The sequence below is a fragment of the Scatophagus argus genome, chromosome 17 (assembly GCF_020382885.2).
Source record: "Scatophagus argus isolate fScaArg1 chromosome 17, fScaArg1.pri, whole genome shotgun sequence".
NCBI lineage: Eukaryota > Metazoa > Chordata > Actinopteri > Scatophagidae > Scatophagus > Scatophagus argus.
This window is the reverse complement of record NC_058509.1, coordinates 2,304,114-2,317,286: the sequence shown is the minus strand read 5'-3', so window position 1 is coordinate 2,317,286 and position 13,173 is coordinate 2,304,114. Positions and strand designations below refer to the sequence as shown.

General features: G+C 44.8%; 2 protein-coding genes and 2 non-coding genes across 4 annotated transcripts; 1 reads left to right on the top strand and 3 right to left on the bottom strand.

Annotated features, from left to right (window-relative positions):
* The first annotated feature begins 402 nt into the window (after window positions 1–402).
* Window positions 403–4,889, top strand: LOC124074904 (tubulin beta chain-like). The gene is made up of 3 exons (XM_046418240.1): window positions 403–610; window positions 4,093–4,346; window positions 4,551–4,889. The coding sequence occupies exons 1-3, from the start codon at window positions 403–405 to the stop codon at window positions 4,704–4,706; spliced, it is 618 nt and encodes a 205-aa protein (XP_046274196.1). The 3' UTR covers window positions 4,707–4,889.
* A 274-nt stretch (window positions 4,890–5,163) lies between these two features.
* LOC124074927 lies at window positions 5,164–12,845 on the bottom strand. Its single transcript, XM_046418275.1, has 2 exons — window positions 10,932–12,845; window positions 5,164–6,790 (listed from the first exon to the last, which is right to left on the bottom strand). The coding sequence occupies exons 1-2, from the start codon at window positions 12,498–12,500 to the stop codon at window positions 6,269–6,271; spliced, it is 2,091 nt and encodes a 696-aa protein (XP_046274231.1). The 5' UTR covers window positions 12,501–12,845; the 3' UTR covers window positions 5,164–6,268.
* Window positions 5,171–5,243, bottom strand: trnav-cac. The gene has a single exon. It is a non-coding gene; the product is annotated as a tRNA-Val (tRNA).
* Window positions 9,024–9,096, bottom strand: trnav-cac. The gene has a single exon. It is a non-coding gene; the product is annotated as a tRNA-Val (tRNA).
* Window positions 12,846–13,173: the final 328 nt, after the last annotated feature.

The following is a 13,173-nucleotide window of genomic DNA, read 5'->3' as shown; positions in this document are numbered from 1 at the left end:
GGTGACTCGGTGTGTGTGTGTGTGTGTGTTCTTGTTGTGCTTCGTTCAGAGCCGATTATGGTAATAGAACCATCATGGGATTTGGAATGTGGAGAGAGGATACATTGGCTGCGAGCTGAGCTGCATTGCTGCTGCCTTCTGAGGGATTTACGGGTCTGTATGCTTTCAGGGAGAAGGCAGGAGGTGTGTGTGTGTGTGTGTGTGTGTGTGTGTGTGTGTGTGTGTGTGTGTGTGTGTGTGTGTGTGCGCGCGCGTGTGTGTGTGTGTTTGTGTGAACCCACTCTCAGCTTTCACTCCATCTTACAGCCACTTTCCTTTTGTTTCCTCCTGTCCTTTGAGGGCTTCCTTCTTGCGTCCCCCTCCATGATTTTCCCATTTCCTCTCATTCGCTCTCCACTGGCGATGACTCCTCGTTCTTTCATCGTGCCGCCTCCTCGGCCTTCGTCTCACACCTCCACTCGTCCCTCCCCCCTCGGGGATCCGTCACTCCACTCTGCTTACATCTGTCCAGTGCAGGACTTCAGATGTGGATTTCAGTGCAGAGCGGTGGGGGTGTGGAGGAGGAGGAGGAGGAAGATGACGGTGGAGATGCCGGGAGTGATGGAGGCCGGTAGAATTAGCCTGGTGCCAGATGAGAGGCCATAGCTGCCATATGTCACACATGTGTTTCTGGAGCTCATTAACCATGATAACCAGGACAGTTCTTCTCTGTGTTTCTATTCTCTCTCTACAAGAACTGACATCTGTGTCAGTGCTGCTTCCCCGTCCCCTCGTCGTCCTCCTCACGCTGACACTTGTTATGCCTCAATCAAATTAATGTACTGCATAATGATACGGCATTTCCAGAAGTCAACTCTGACGACCTTTCCTGAGTACCTGGAAAACCGTCATGGCAGAAGTCGCTTTGTTAATACGTGGGTGTGTTTTTACTCCTGCTGTGGTCTTCTCCTCTCTTTATCTCCATCCATCCTTGTTTTCCTCCCGTTCTCGCTGTTGCTGCATTTCTGTTTTCCATTCGTGGCTTTTTCTATTTCACTTTCTCTTCTTCATGACTCAGAAGGAGGATCGGTTCCCTTTCGCTCTGCTGTCCCTCCTCCTTTCCATTTTCATTACATGTTGCCTTCTTCGCTCTTCATGCTTTACCACAAATCAGAAAGTAATCTCTTATCGCACATGAAGCTGCCTTCCACAACGCCACACTCTCATCACTGCTCAGCTGCACTCGGCTGAAATGAAGAGCAGATAGCTGACAAACGAGTCAGAGATGAAACATCTTTTTCCAGTCTTCCTCACAAGGTTCTGAGGGGACAAGGGCGGACAAGGGAGGACAAGGGAGGACAAGGGGGATGTTAGATAACTAAAACTGCCACTTGGTGTTTTTACATATTGGTTTGTGTGTGAGTGGGCGGATTTCTTTGCCTCTGGATGGCACCTGGATGGCTGTTTACAGTGTTTATGCTAAGCTAACTGGTTGAAGGTTGTAGCCTTGTAGTAAACAGATACAACACGTATTTAACTCACAGAATCAATAAAACATGAAACAGTCTGGATGGTGTAAACTGCCTTCCCGTTCTGGTTGTTGCTGCAGGCTTTTCATGTGATGCTGCCTCGTGTTTTAAACGAGTGTTTTGTTATTATCACAATTAAACTGCCTTCATATTGTGGCACTTTTGTTTTGAAGAGTCGTTATGATTCGTTTGTGACGATTTGGTTTGATGGCTGATTTGATTGCTCCGCGAGGTCCTCCACACAACATCTCCATCGATCTACATCGTCCTTCTGACGCTCCGTCAGCGCAGTCTGTGCTGTGTATTGCTTCTGCAGCAACCATCATAATTTCCCAGACCTCTCTTTGCATAAATTCTGTCTCTCCCATTCGCGTGCTAATGCACAGCATCAGCCTGAGTCATAATTGTGCTCATTTAAGCCTTTCAGAATCTAAGCTGCCTGCCACCCCTCCATCACCGGCTCTTCTGTCTCCAGCCTGGTGAAATATTCTACATGTGGACAATTGGGAACATTTTAGCATGCAAATGATCCCCCTTCCTCCTCTGTTTCACAACCTCCTGCTTACCTTCCCTTATTTGCATTGCTAACTGTGGCTGAACGACTGTGTGATGAGCCTGTCAGTGAGGTTGTCATTTCAAAGCCATTAGCCCGCCGCTAATGTGCTGATTGAAAGGGAGATGAAGGCGCCGCGGCCTCCCTCCTGTCCTCTGGTGATGTGGTGACGTCCGTCTCTCCACTCGTCTTTCTGTTGCCTTCAAATGCAAAATTTAGTTACTTTAGCTTCTTAAGAAAACTGAGATAGAGATAGATAAATACTTTATTGATCCTGAGGGAAATTCAAGAGGTTTGAGGTACAAATTTGTACCCCCTGAGCATAAATGCTTCTTTAAACACTTTAAACCTATCATCATGTAAGCACTACATGAAGTGCAATAATAAAGTAAAACGATAAGGCTTTGCAATATTTTGACAGAGAATATTAGGAAATAATGCAGGGCCTTTAGTGTACTTTAGTGGTTTTCAGTTAATGAAATTATGAAACCCAATTAACAAAGAGTGAACATGAGACTATTTAGCTACGCCACCAGGTCGCGCTGTCCTCCTCCTCCTCCATTGTGGTTTAATTTGCTCTCCTCTGTGGTCCTCCTTGACTCCTCCACCTTCTGTCTGTCAGCACCAAACAACAACCTCCGCCTGTGTCTCCTTATCTCCGTCCACTTCTGTCTCTTTTAGATTAGATTAGATTAGATTCAACTTTATTGTCATTACACATGTACAAGTACAATGCAACGAGACGCAGTTTGGCATCTAACCAGAAGCGCAATAAGCAGTAAGTGCCAGGTATACAGTAATTTACAGTATGTACAGGGTATGTACAGGTGTCTATGCTACAGATATACTATAAACATGATATACAGGTAGTTGTCATAATATACAGGGTTTCTAAGTACTATGAACATCCTATACAGATGGATATGTGCTTTAATGTGCATCCAGTGTAGGCGGAAACTATAACACAATTTACAAATGATATTTACAGATGTTAAATTAACTATAAATCACTAGTGCAATGGACAATATGGTGTGTACAGCGATAGGCAGTAGGCTAACTATATTAACAGTGAGGTAGAGGAACTAGTGCAACACTCAGTACGTAGTACTCAGTTAGGATAGGGTGGTGTAGTGGAGTGTGGTGTAGGGTGAGGGTGTTAGTGGGGGGCTGAGTTCAGTAAGGAGACAGCCCTGGGGAAGAAGCTGTTGCTCAGCCTGCTGGTCCTGGTCTTGAGGCTCCTGAAGCGCATGCCAGACGGCAAGAGTGCAAACAGACCACGAGCAGGGTGGGAGGAGTCCTTGAGGATGCTGCGAGCTCGACGCAGACAGCGTTTCCTCTGGGTGTCTTCAAGGCCTGGAAGTGGAGTCCCTGTGATGCGTTGGGCGGTTTTCACCACTCGCTGTAGCGCCTTGCGGTCTGCAACCGAGCAGTTCCCATACCATACTGTGACACAGCTGGTCAGGATACTTTCAATTGCACAGCGGTAAAAGTTCACCAGGATGGCTGAAGACAGATGGTGTTTCTTCAGTGTCCTCAGGAAAAAGAGACGCTGGTGAGCCTTCAAATATATATGAGTATATATAAGTATATACATATATATATATATATATATATATATATATTGCCAAGAAAAGCTGATTCTTCTTCTCTGTGAGTGCTGGCAGATTTCCCACCACTCTCTCGATCTTCCTCAGAGCGACACTTGCACGGTCCAGGGTGTAACCCGCCTCTCGCCTGTGGTCAGCTGGGATAGGCTCCAGCTCCCCCGCGACCCTGACGGATAAGCGGTATAGAAAATGGATGGATGGATGGATGTCCACTTCCGTCCAAATCTCGCCCATGACGTGGAGCTTCTTTCCCGTGGGTTTTAGATGATGATACACCATCTCAACACGCCGAGTTTTATTGTCTTTAAGGACAAAAAACTGAATATTTTGTGCATGCAAAACCAGTGACTGAAGTCTTCTGGTTGTTGAGCGAATGACAGGGAAGAAATGATAGGTTGTTTTTTTTTTCACAATTTCTTTTAGATTCCCCAGGTCAAAGTGGAGCAGGAAACAACTGGGCCAAAGGTCACTACACAGAGAGGACAGAGCTGGTGGATTCGGTCCTGGATGTGGTGAGAAAAGAGGCCGAGAGCTGCGAGTGTCTGCAGGGATTCCAGCTCACACGCTCCCTGGGAGGAGGAACCGGTTCAGGCATGGGCACCCTGCTCATCAGCAAGATCAGAGAGGAATACCCCGACCGCATCATGAACACCTTCAGTGTGGTGCCCTCTCCTAAGGTAACACATGAAATGCTGTCCCATAGCGTACAATGAAATAATAATAACATCAAAGTGTTCATGTACCACCGCATTTCAGGTAACTTGTCATCAATGTGAAGCATTAACAGCTTCCTTATGGTGACAAAGTGTAAAGTAGCAGTGTTTTCTTTCTCTTTTAGTTGTTTGAATGCAGCCACAACTGTTGCTGTTGTTTGTCTTCAGGTATCAGACACGGTTGTCGAGCCGCACAATGCCACACTGTCAGTCCACCAGCTGGTAGAAAACACAGACGAGACCTACTGCATGGACAACGAAGCATTATACAGTATTTTACATTCACCGACAGTATTTGAAAAAATGAAAACTTATCTCACTTAGCTGAAGTCACCAGTCAGTTAAAACTTGACCAAACAAATCTTCATTCACAGCACTGACAATCACGAGTTTTGTTTTTTTTATTCATCATGATCCCAGTTAGAAGAGTCTGGAGTCATCTGCATCCATGCAAGAAATCATGAGAAAAGAAGAAGAAGAAGAATCAGAAGAAGAATCAGCTTTTTATTGACAGTATATATATTTTTACATACACACACTGAATTCGTCTTCTGTATTTATCCCATCCTTAGTTGAACACACACCTGCAACACCCGGCAAATTACATGCAGTGAAACACACACAGGAGCAGTGGGCAGCATCAAGCGCCCGGGGAGCATATTGGGGGGTTAAGTGCCTTGCTCAAGGGCACATCAGCCGGCTAAAGGGGGGGGGGGGGGCATTTTTTCGCATTAATCACTCCACCACACCCAAATTTTTCCTGCCCGTCTGGTGGGACGGAAGAATACTGTTTCCGCCCGGGTTCGAACCGGGGACCTTTCGCGTGTGAGGCGAACGTGATAACCACTACACTACGGAAACTCACACATTTTAAAATAGAAATATAATTCACTTTTATATACTTTTTATTTATATATTTATTTCTATTTGCTACACTTTTACTGAATAAAATACTTTTCATTTCATTTCATTTGTTTATCCGACTAATTTAAATGTGGGAAGAAACCGAAGCACTCGGAGTAAACCCGCAGTCGTATTAGTCGTATTGTTTTGGTGCTCATCTTCTTGCACAAGTCCTTCTGCAGTGCCTTGATCTTTTCAATGATGTGGCCTTTTATATCTGGAAGCGTCTTTAAACACAGATGTTGAAGTGTCACTTTCCTTTATCCAGGGTCCTATGTGAGTGCTGGTAGATTTCCCACCACTCTCTCAGAATCAGAATTCCTTTATTTATCCCCGATGGGAAATTCTTTAAATCACGATCTTCCTCAGAGCAGCACTTGCATGGTCCTTCTTTCTCTCATGTTCTTGTACCTGCTGGTTCAGCCACTTCCACATCATTTTCATGAACATGTCCACTTCTGTCCGAATCTCTCCCATGACGTGGAGCTTCTTTCCTGTGGGTCAGACTGCCTCTTTGGTGTGCCGTCTAACTGGAATTGATCTCAATTTTTATTCAATCGAATAATTCTCGTTTCATTTCATTTTTTATATCCAATTAATTTGAATATGGGAAGAAACCGAAGCACTCGGAGGAAACCCGTAGTCGTACCTCCTCGCAGCAACGAGGTCAGGGCCCGGAATCGAGCGCTGACCTCGTTGCTGCGAGGCCACAGTGTTTTACACTGAGGCACCTGTGCAGCCCTGAGACGTGATGTCCTGCGTCATATCCAGGTTGAGCGCTTTGTGCTACCAGTTGAAATGAAGCTGATAGCACAGAGTTTGCACCTGGACATGAGACGGGATCTCAGGTCCCAATAGACATTTTTCACAGCAGACATTTTGACTGTGTGTGCTTTTCACTCCAAAATGTCTGCTGTGAAAAAGGCCTGTTCTATCCACCTGCTCTGAGACCACCGATGATTAGGCTGCTCTTTGGTGTGACTTCAGAAGCAGGTGTTGTATGGCTTAGCCATGACCCTGTAAAGAGTTCGAAAGAACCCTTCACAGCAGCTCTTCTTTTGTTGTTTCATCAGATGTTTTTTCAGAGAATCAACTATTTCTTTGTAAATAAACTCTTCCTTTAACAGCAGGTGCATTTGGACCGTTGTTTTGGTGCCCATCTTCTTGCACAAGTCCTCCTGCACCGCCTTGACGATCTTTTTAATGTCGTGGCCTTTTAAGTCTAGAAGGACGGAGCCTGTCATCTCTGCAGAGAACATCTTTTTTAGTGTCACAATGACGGTGTTGATGACATCTTGGGACAGATGACTCCTCACGTCTGCACTTAGAATCTGGTTAACCAGTCCTGTCACCAAGAAAAGGCACATTTTTTCCCGCCTTTCAACTGAGCGTACTGTGGTCCCTCTTGAAGCTTCATCAGATTTATCAAGGGCAGCTGATTCTTCAGTGACCGAAGCTGATACCTTTTCACTGACAGCTGGTTCTTCAGTGACAGAAGCTGATACCTTTTCACTGACAGCTGGTTCTTCAGTGACAGAAGCTGATGCGCCTTTAAACACAGATGTTGAAGTGTCACTTTCCTTTATCCAGGGACGCTCTGTGAGTGCTGGCAGATATCCCACCACTCTCTTGATCTTGCTCAGAGCAGCACTTGCACGGTCCTTCTTTCTCTCATGCTCTTGTACCTGCTGGTTCAGCCAGTTCCACATCATTTTCATGAACATGTCCACTTCCGTCCGAATCTCGCCCATGACTTGTAGCTTCTTTCCTGTGGGTTTTAGATGGTGGTACACCATCTCACCCAGATGCTTGACGCTGAGTTTGTGTTGGCCACTGGAAATACCAGCGGCAATGTGTTTGTAGAGGCACACCTGATCTTTGGCCTCTTTTGTGTCCTGGTTTTCTTCTGATGGCATCATGTTCTCCAAAACGTATTCCAACCCATCAAGTAGCTGCGGCACTGCTTTCTCTCCAGTTTCCGGGGAGTTCAGTTTTCTCCTCAGTCTTGCTACAAATGTAAGCATTGTCTCCTTGGCAAATCTGTAGACAAAAAAGGCCTTGATTTTATTGTCCACTTTCTTCCAGAAAGATGTCTTGGTCTCAGATTCAGACACCCTCCTTGGTGTGCCGTCTAACTGGAATTCTTCAATTATGTCTTTCAAAATTTCAGAGGCTGCCTTCTCTGTATCCTGGGCAGTGCTGGACACAAACTGCCGACGTTCTTCCTCTGAAATGTCTTCGGTGTTGATGCCACTGATGTAATTTAACTGCTCATCCAGGATCTCCTCGATGGCTTTCTTGATTTCAGAGAAGCGTCCTCCAGAAGGAAAGTCTTCTGGTCCATCCTCATGCAAAGGAGTTACGGGGGTCAAAAATGACACCTCACTTTCAACCGGCTCCTCTGTCAGTGTTGCCTCGGGTGTCTTGGGTTCAGCGGCTTCCGTTTTTGGACTCTGCTGACCTTTCTTGGACGTGCATGACATCTTTGCTGCAAATTTTTGAAGCACTTTCACCATGTGCTTAACAATTTTCTTCACTCTCTTTTTGGAAGACTGAGAGTTGGAGGTCTTGCTGCTTCCACTTTTTCCGCTGCTATCGGAGAGCTCTGAGTTCACCCTTTCCTTAATTTCCTTGGACATGAGGCTGGTGATCTCCACTGTGGAAATGCAGTGGAAGTCCTCTGGAAAACCCATCGCTGCCCCAATAGTTTGGGAAACAACATCACCCAGGGAGTCCTGGACTTGCTTGTTGGATATGTTGATGCTGTTCTGTGATGCAACAAATCCAGGACGCCCCTCTGATAGGTTCTTTTTGATGGCCTCATAAATGTTTGTGGATATGATGTCAATTATATCCACAAACACGTTAGCTATGTTATCTTCTGTTGCCTTGTCAGTCGACCCTGATTGCAGCTTGACCCACTGAGCCTCCGTCAGCTTGTCCAGGCAGAGCTGAACGGGCGGGAGAAGACTCTCCTTTGTGGTCAGTGGAAGGGTCAGATCCATCCTGTCTTTCCTCTTTGATGAAAACATGGCGTTGACTGTAGTCGCTGTGTTTGTCTGCTGGGAACGCAATGAACGTGTTCTGAAAAATCGGAACTGATGCAAAGGCTCGATACGGGCTTATTTATAGCCTTACTCAGACAGCAAGTTGGCTTTGAATCAAAGGAATCACATTGGCTTTCATCTGTGACATCACGACAGTTTCAAAGCAACACATACACACAAGCGATCGGGAAGCCCCTCCCCCAACCAAGCTATCTGTTGCTTAGCAACCATAATTCGACATGTCTGAAACGGAACCCTGACAATAATGAAAATAATATTACATACATATTAAATCGAAATTTACAGCTTTTTAATTGAACAAAACAAAACAAAACAAAACCACAGAAAGACATATTGTATAATTTTCCAAAATGAAAGGTGTATTAATTTATTTGTTACCAGCGTTCATGTTAAGCAATCAAAGAAAGGTTTCAGTCTTTGACTTTGACTGATTTAGTTTGGATATATAGATATGGACCTTTGTCAAAAGATGTGTCAGGGAATTGGTTGAGTTTCTGTCATTAATGCAAGACAATTAGAAACAAAGTTGGACTGAATTTCATCCTTGCTGTAACATAATAAACATAACTATCTAACATAAAAAACAGAGCTGTACATTAAACCTCACCCGGTGACCGTCCGATCACAAGCCACTTTTCCAAACTCTAAGCCACGGCTGCCCCCAGAATACTGTTTCCGCCCGGATTCGAACCGGGGACCTTTCGCGTGTGAGGCGAACGTGATAACCACTACACTACGGAAACTCATACTTTTTAAAATAGAAATATAATTCACTTTTATATACTTTTTATTTATATATTTATTTCTATTTGCTACATTTTTATTCAATAAAATACTTTTCATTTCATTTCATTTGTTTATCTGACTAATTTAAATGTGGGAAGAAACCGAAGCACTCGGAGGAAACCCGCAGTCGTATTAGTCGTATTGTTTTGGTGCTCATCTTCTTGCACAAGTCCTTCTGCACCGCCTTGATTTTTTCAATGATGTGACCTTTTATATCTGGAAGCGTCTTTAAACACAGATGTTGAAGTGTCACTTTCCTTTATCCAGGGTCCTATGTGAGTGCTGGTAGATTTCCCACCACTCTCTCAGAATCAGAATTCCTTTATTTATCCCCGATGGGAAATTCTTTAAATCACGATCTTCCTCAGAGCAGCACTTGCACGGTCCTTCTTTCTCTCATGCTCTTGTACCTGCTGGTTCAGCCACTTCCACATCATTTTCATGAACATGTCCACTTCTGTCCGAATCTCTCCCATGACGTGGAGCTTCTTTCCTGTGGGTTTTAGATGGTGGTACACCATCTCACCCAGATGCTTGACGCTGAGTTTGTGTTGGCCACTGGACATACCAGCGGCAACGTGTTTGTAGAGGCACACCTGATCTATGGCCTCTTTTGTGTCCTGGTTTTCTTCTGACGGCATCATGTTCTCCAAAACGTATTCCCACCCGCCAAGTAGCTGCGGCACTACTTTTTCTCCAGTTGCCGAGGAGTTAAATTTTCTCCTCGGTCTTGCTACAAATGTAAGCATTGTCTCCTTGGCAAATCTGCAGAGAAAAAAGGTCTTGATTTTATGCCCACTTTCTTCCAGAAAGATGTCTTGGTCTCTGATTCAGACTGCCTCTTTGGTGTGCCGTCTTACTGGAATTGATCTCAATTTTTATTCAATCGAATAATTCTCGTTTCATTTCATTTTTTATATCCATTTGATTTGAATATGGGAAGAAACCGAAGCACTCGGAGGAAACCCGTAGTCGTACCTCCTCGCAGCAAGGAGGTCAGGGCCCGGAATCGAGCGCTGACCTCTTTGCTGCGAGGCCACAGTGTTTTACACTGAGGCACCTGTGCAGCCCTGAGACGTGATGTCCTGCGTCATATCCAGGTTGAGCGCTTTGTGCTACGAGTTGAAATGAAGCTGATAGCACAGAGTTTGCACCTGGACATGAGACGGGATCTCAGGTCCCAATAGACATTTTTCACAGCAGACATTTTGACTATGTGTGCTTTTCACTCCAAAATGTCTGCTGTGAAAAAGGCCTGTTCTATCCACCTGCTCTGAGACCACCGATGATTAGGCTGCTCTTTGGTGTGACTTCAGAAGCAGGTGTTGTATGGCTTAGCCATGACCCTGTAAAGAGTTCGAAAGAACCCTTCACAGCAGCTCTTCTTTTGTTGTTTCATCAGATGTTTTTTCAGAGAATCAACTATTTCTTTGTAAATAAACTCTTCCTTTAACAGCAGGAGCATTTGGACCGTTGTTTTGGTGCCCATCTTCTTGCACAAGTCCTCCTGCACCGCCTTGACGATCTTTTTAATGTCGTGGCCTTTTAAGTCTAGAAGGACGGAGCCTGCCATCTCTGCAGAGAACATCTTTTTTAGTGTCACAATGACGGTGTTGATGACATCTTGGGACAGATGACTCCTCACGTCTGCACTTAGAATCTGGTTAACCAGTCCTGTCACCAAGAAAAGGCACATTTTTTCCCGCCTTTCAACTGAGCGTACTGTGGTCCCTCTTGAAGCTTCATCAGATTTATCAAGGGCAGCTGATTCTTCAGTGACCAAAGCTGATACCTTTTCACTGACAGCTGGTTCTTCAGTGACAGAAGCTGGTAGGTTATCACTGACAGCTGGTTCTTCGGTGACAGAAGCTGATGCGCCTTTAAACACAGATGTTGAAGTGTCACTTTCCTTTATCCAGGGACGCTTTGTGAGTGCTGGCAGATATCCCACCACTCTCTTGATCTTGCTCAGAGCAGCACTTGCACGGTCCTTCTTTCTCTCATGCTCTTGTACCTGCTGGTTCAGCCAGTTCCACATCATTTTCATGAACATGTCCACTTCCGTCCGAATCTCTCCCATGACTTGTAGCTTCTTTCCTGTGGGTTTTAGATGGTGGTACACCATCTCACCCAGATGCTTGACGCTGAGTTTGTGTTGGCCACTGGAAATACCAGCGGCAATGTGTTTGTAGAGGCACACCTGATCTTTGGCCTCTTTTGTGTCCTGATTTTCTTCTGATGGCATCATGTTCTCCAAAACGTATTCCAACCCATCAAGTAGTTGCAGCACTGCTTTCTCTCCAGTTTCCGGGGAGTTCAGTTTTCTCCTCAGTCTTGCTACAAATTTAAGCATTGTCTCCTTGGCAAATCTGTAGACAAAAAAGGCCTTGATTTTATTGTCCACTTTCTTCCAGAAAGATGTCTTGGTCTCAGATTCAGACACCCTCCTTGGTGTGCCGTCTAACTGGAATTCTTCAATTATGTCTTTCAAAATTTCAGAGGCTGCCTTCTCTGTATCCTGGGCAGTGCTGGACACAAACTGCCGACGTTCTTCCTCTGAAATGTCTTCGGTGTTGATGCCACTGATGTAATTTAACTGCTCATCCAGGATCTCCTCGATGGCTTTCTTGGTTTCAGAGAAGCGTCCTCCAGAAGGAAAGTCTTCTGGTCCATCCTCATGCAAAGGAGTTACGGGGGTCAAAAATGACACCTCACTTTCAACCGGCTCCTCTGTCAGTGTTGCCTCGGGTGTCTTGGGTTCAGCGGCTTCCGTTTTTTGACTCTGCTGACCTTTCTTGGACGTGCATGACATCTTTGCCGCAAATTTTTGAAGCACTTTCACCATGTGCTTAACAATTTTCTTCACTCTCTTTTTGGAAGACTGAGAGTTGGAGGTCTTGCTGCTTCCACTTTTTCCGCTGCTATCGGAGAGCTCTGAGTTCACCCTTTCCTTAATTTCCTTGGACATGAGGCTGGTGATCTCCACTGTGGAAATGCAGTGGAAGTCCTCTGGAAAACCCATCGCTGCCCCAATAGTTTGGGAAACAACATCACCCAGGGAGTCCTGGACTTGCTTGTTGGATATGTTGATGCTGTTCTGTGATGCAACAAATCCAGGACGCCCCTCTGATAGGGTCTTTTTGATGGCCTCATAAATGTTTGTGGATATGATGTCAATTATATCCACAAACACGTTAGCTATGTTATCTTCTGTTGCCTTGTCAGTCGACCCTGATTGCAGCTTGACCCACTGAGCCTCCGTCAGCTTGTTCAGGCAGAGCTGAACGGGCGGGAGAAGACTCTCCTTTGTGGTCAGTGGAAGGGTCAGATCCATCCTGTCTTTCCTCTTTGATGAAAACATGGCGTTGACTGTAGTCGCTGTGTTTGTCTGCTGGGAACGCAATGAACGTGTTCTGAAAAATCGGAACTGATGCAAAGGCTCGATACGGGCTTATTTATAGCCTTGCTCAGACAGCAAGTTGGCTTTGAATCAAAGGAATCACATTGGCTTTCATCTGTGACATCACGACAGTTTCAAAGCAACACATACACACAAGCGATCGGGAAGCCCCTCCCCCAACCAAGCTATCTGTTGCTTAGCAACCATAATTCGACATGTCTGAAACGGAACCCTGACAATAATGAAAATAATATTACATACATATTAAATCGAAATTTACAGCTTTTTAATTGAACAAAACAAAACAAAACAAAACCACAAAAAGACATATATTGTATAATTTTCCAAAATGAAAGGTGTATTAATTTATTTGTTACCAGCGTTCATGTTAAGCAATCAAAGAAAGGTTTCAGTCTTTGACTTTGACTGATTTAGTTTGGATATATAGATATGGACCTTTGTCAAAAGATGTGTCAGGGAATTGGTTGAGTTTCTGTCATTAATGCAAGACAATTAGAAACAAAGTTGGACTGAATTTCATCCTTGCTGTAACATAATAAACATAACTATCTAACATAAAAAACAGAGCTGTACATTAAACCTCAGCTGTGAGAAGGACAAAGTATTTAAAAGC

Coding starts and splice junctions, on each gene's coding strand:
- LOC124074904 (XM_046418240.1), top strand. CDS start 403: ATGACTCCTCGTTCTTTCATCGTGCCGCCTCCTCGGCCTTCGTCTCAC. Junction 611..4,092: donor GCCGGGAGTGATGGAGGCCG/GTAGAATTAGCC, acceptor AATTTCTTTTAG/ATTCCCCAGGTCAAAGTGGA. Junction 4,347..4,550: donor GTGTGGTGCCCTCTCCTAAG/GTAACACATGAA, acceptor GTTTGTCTTCAG/GTATCAGACACGGTTGTCGA.
- LOC124074927 (XM_046418275.1), bottom strand. CDS start 12,500: ATGTTTTCATCAAAGAGGAAAGACAGGATGGATCTGACCCTTCCACTG. Junction 6,791..10,931: donor AACCAGCTGTCAGTGAAAAG/GTATCAGCTTTG, acceptor GTCAGTGAAAAG/GTATCAGCTTCTGTCACTGA.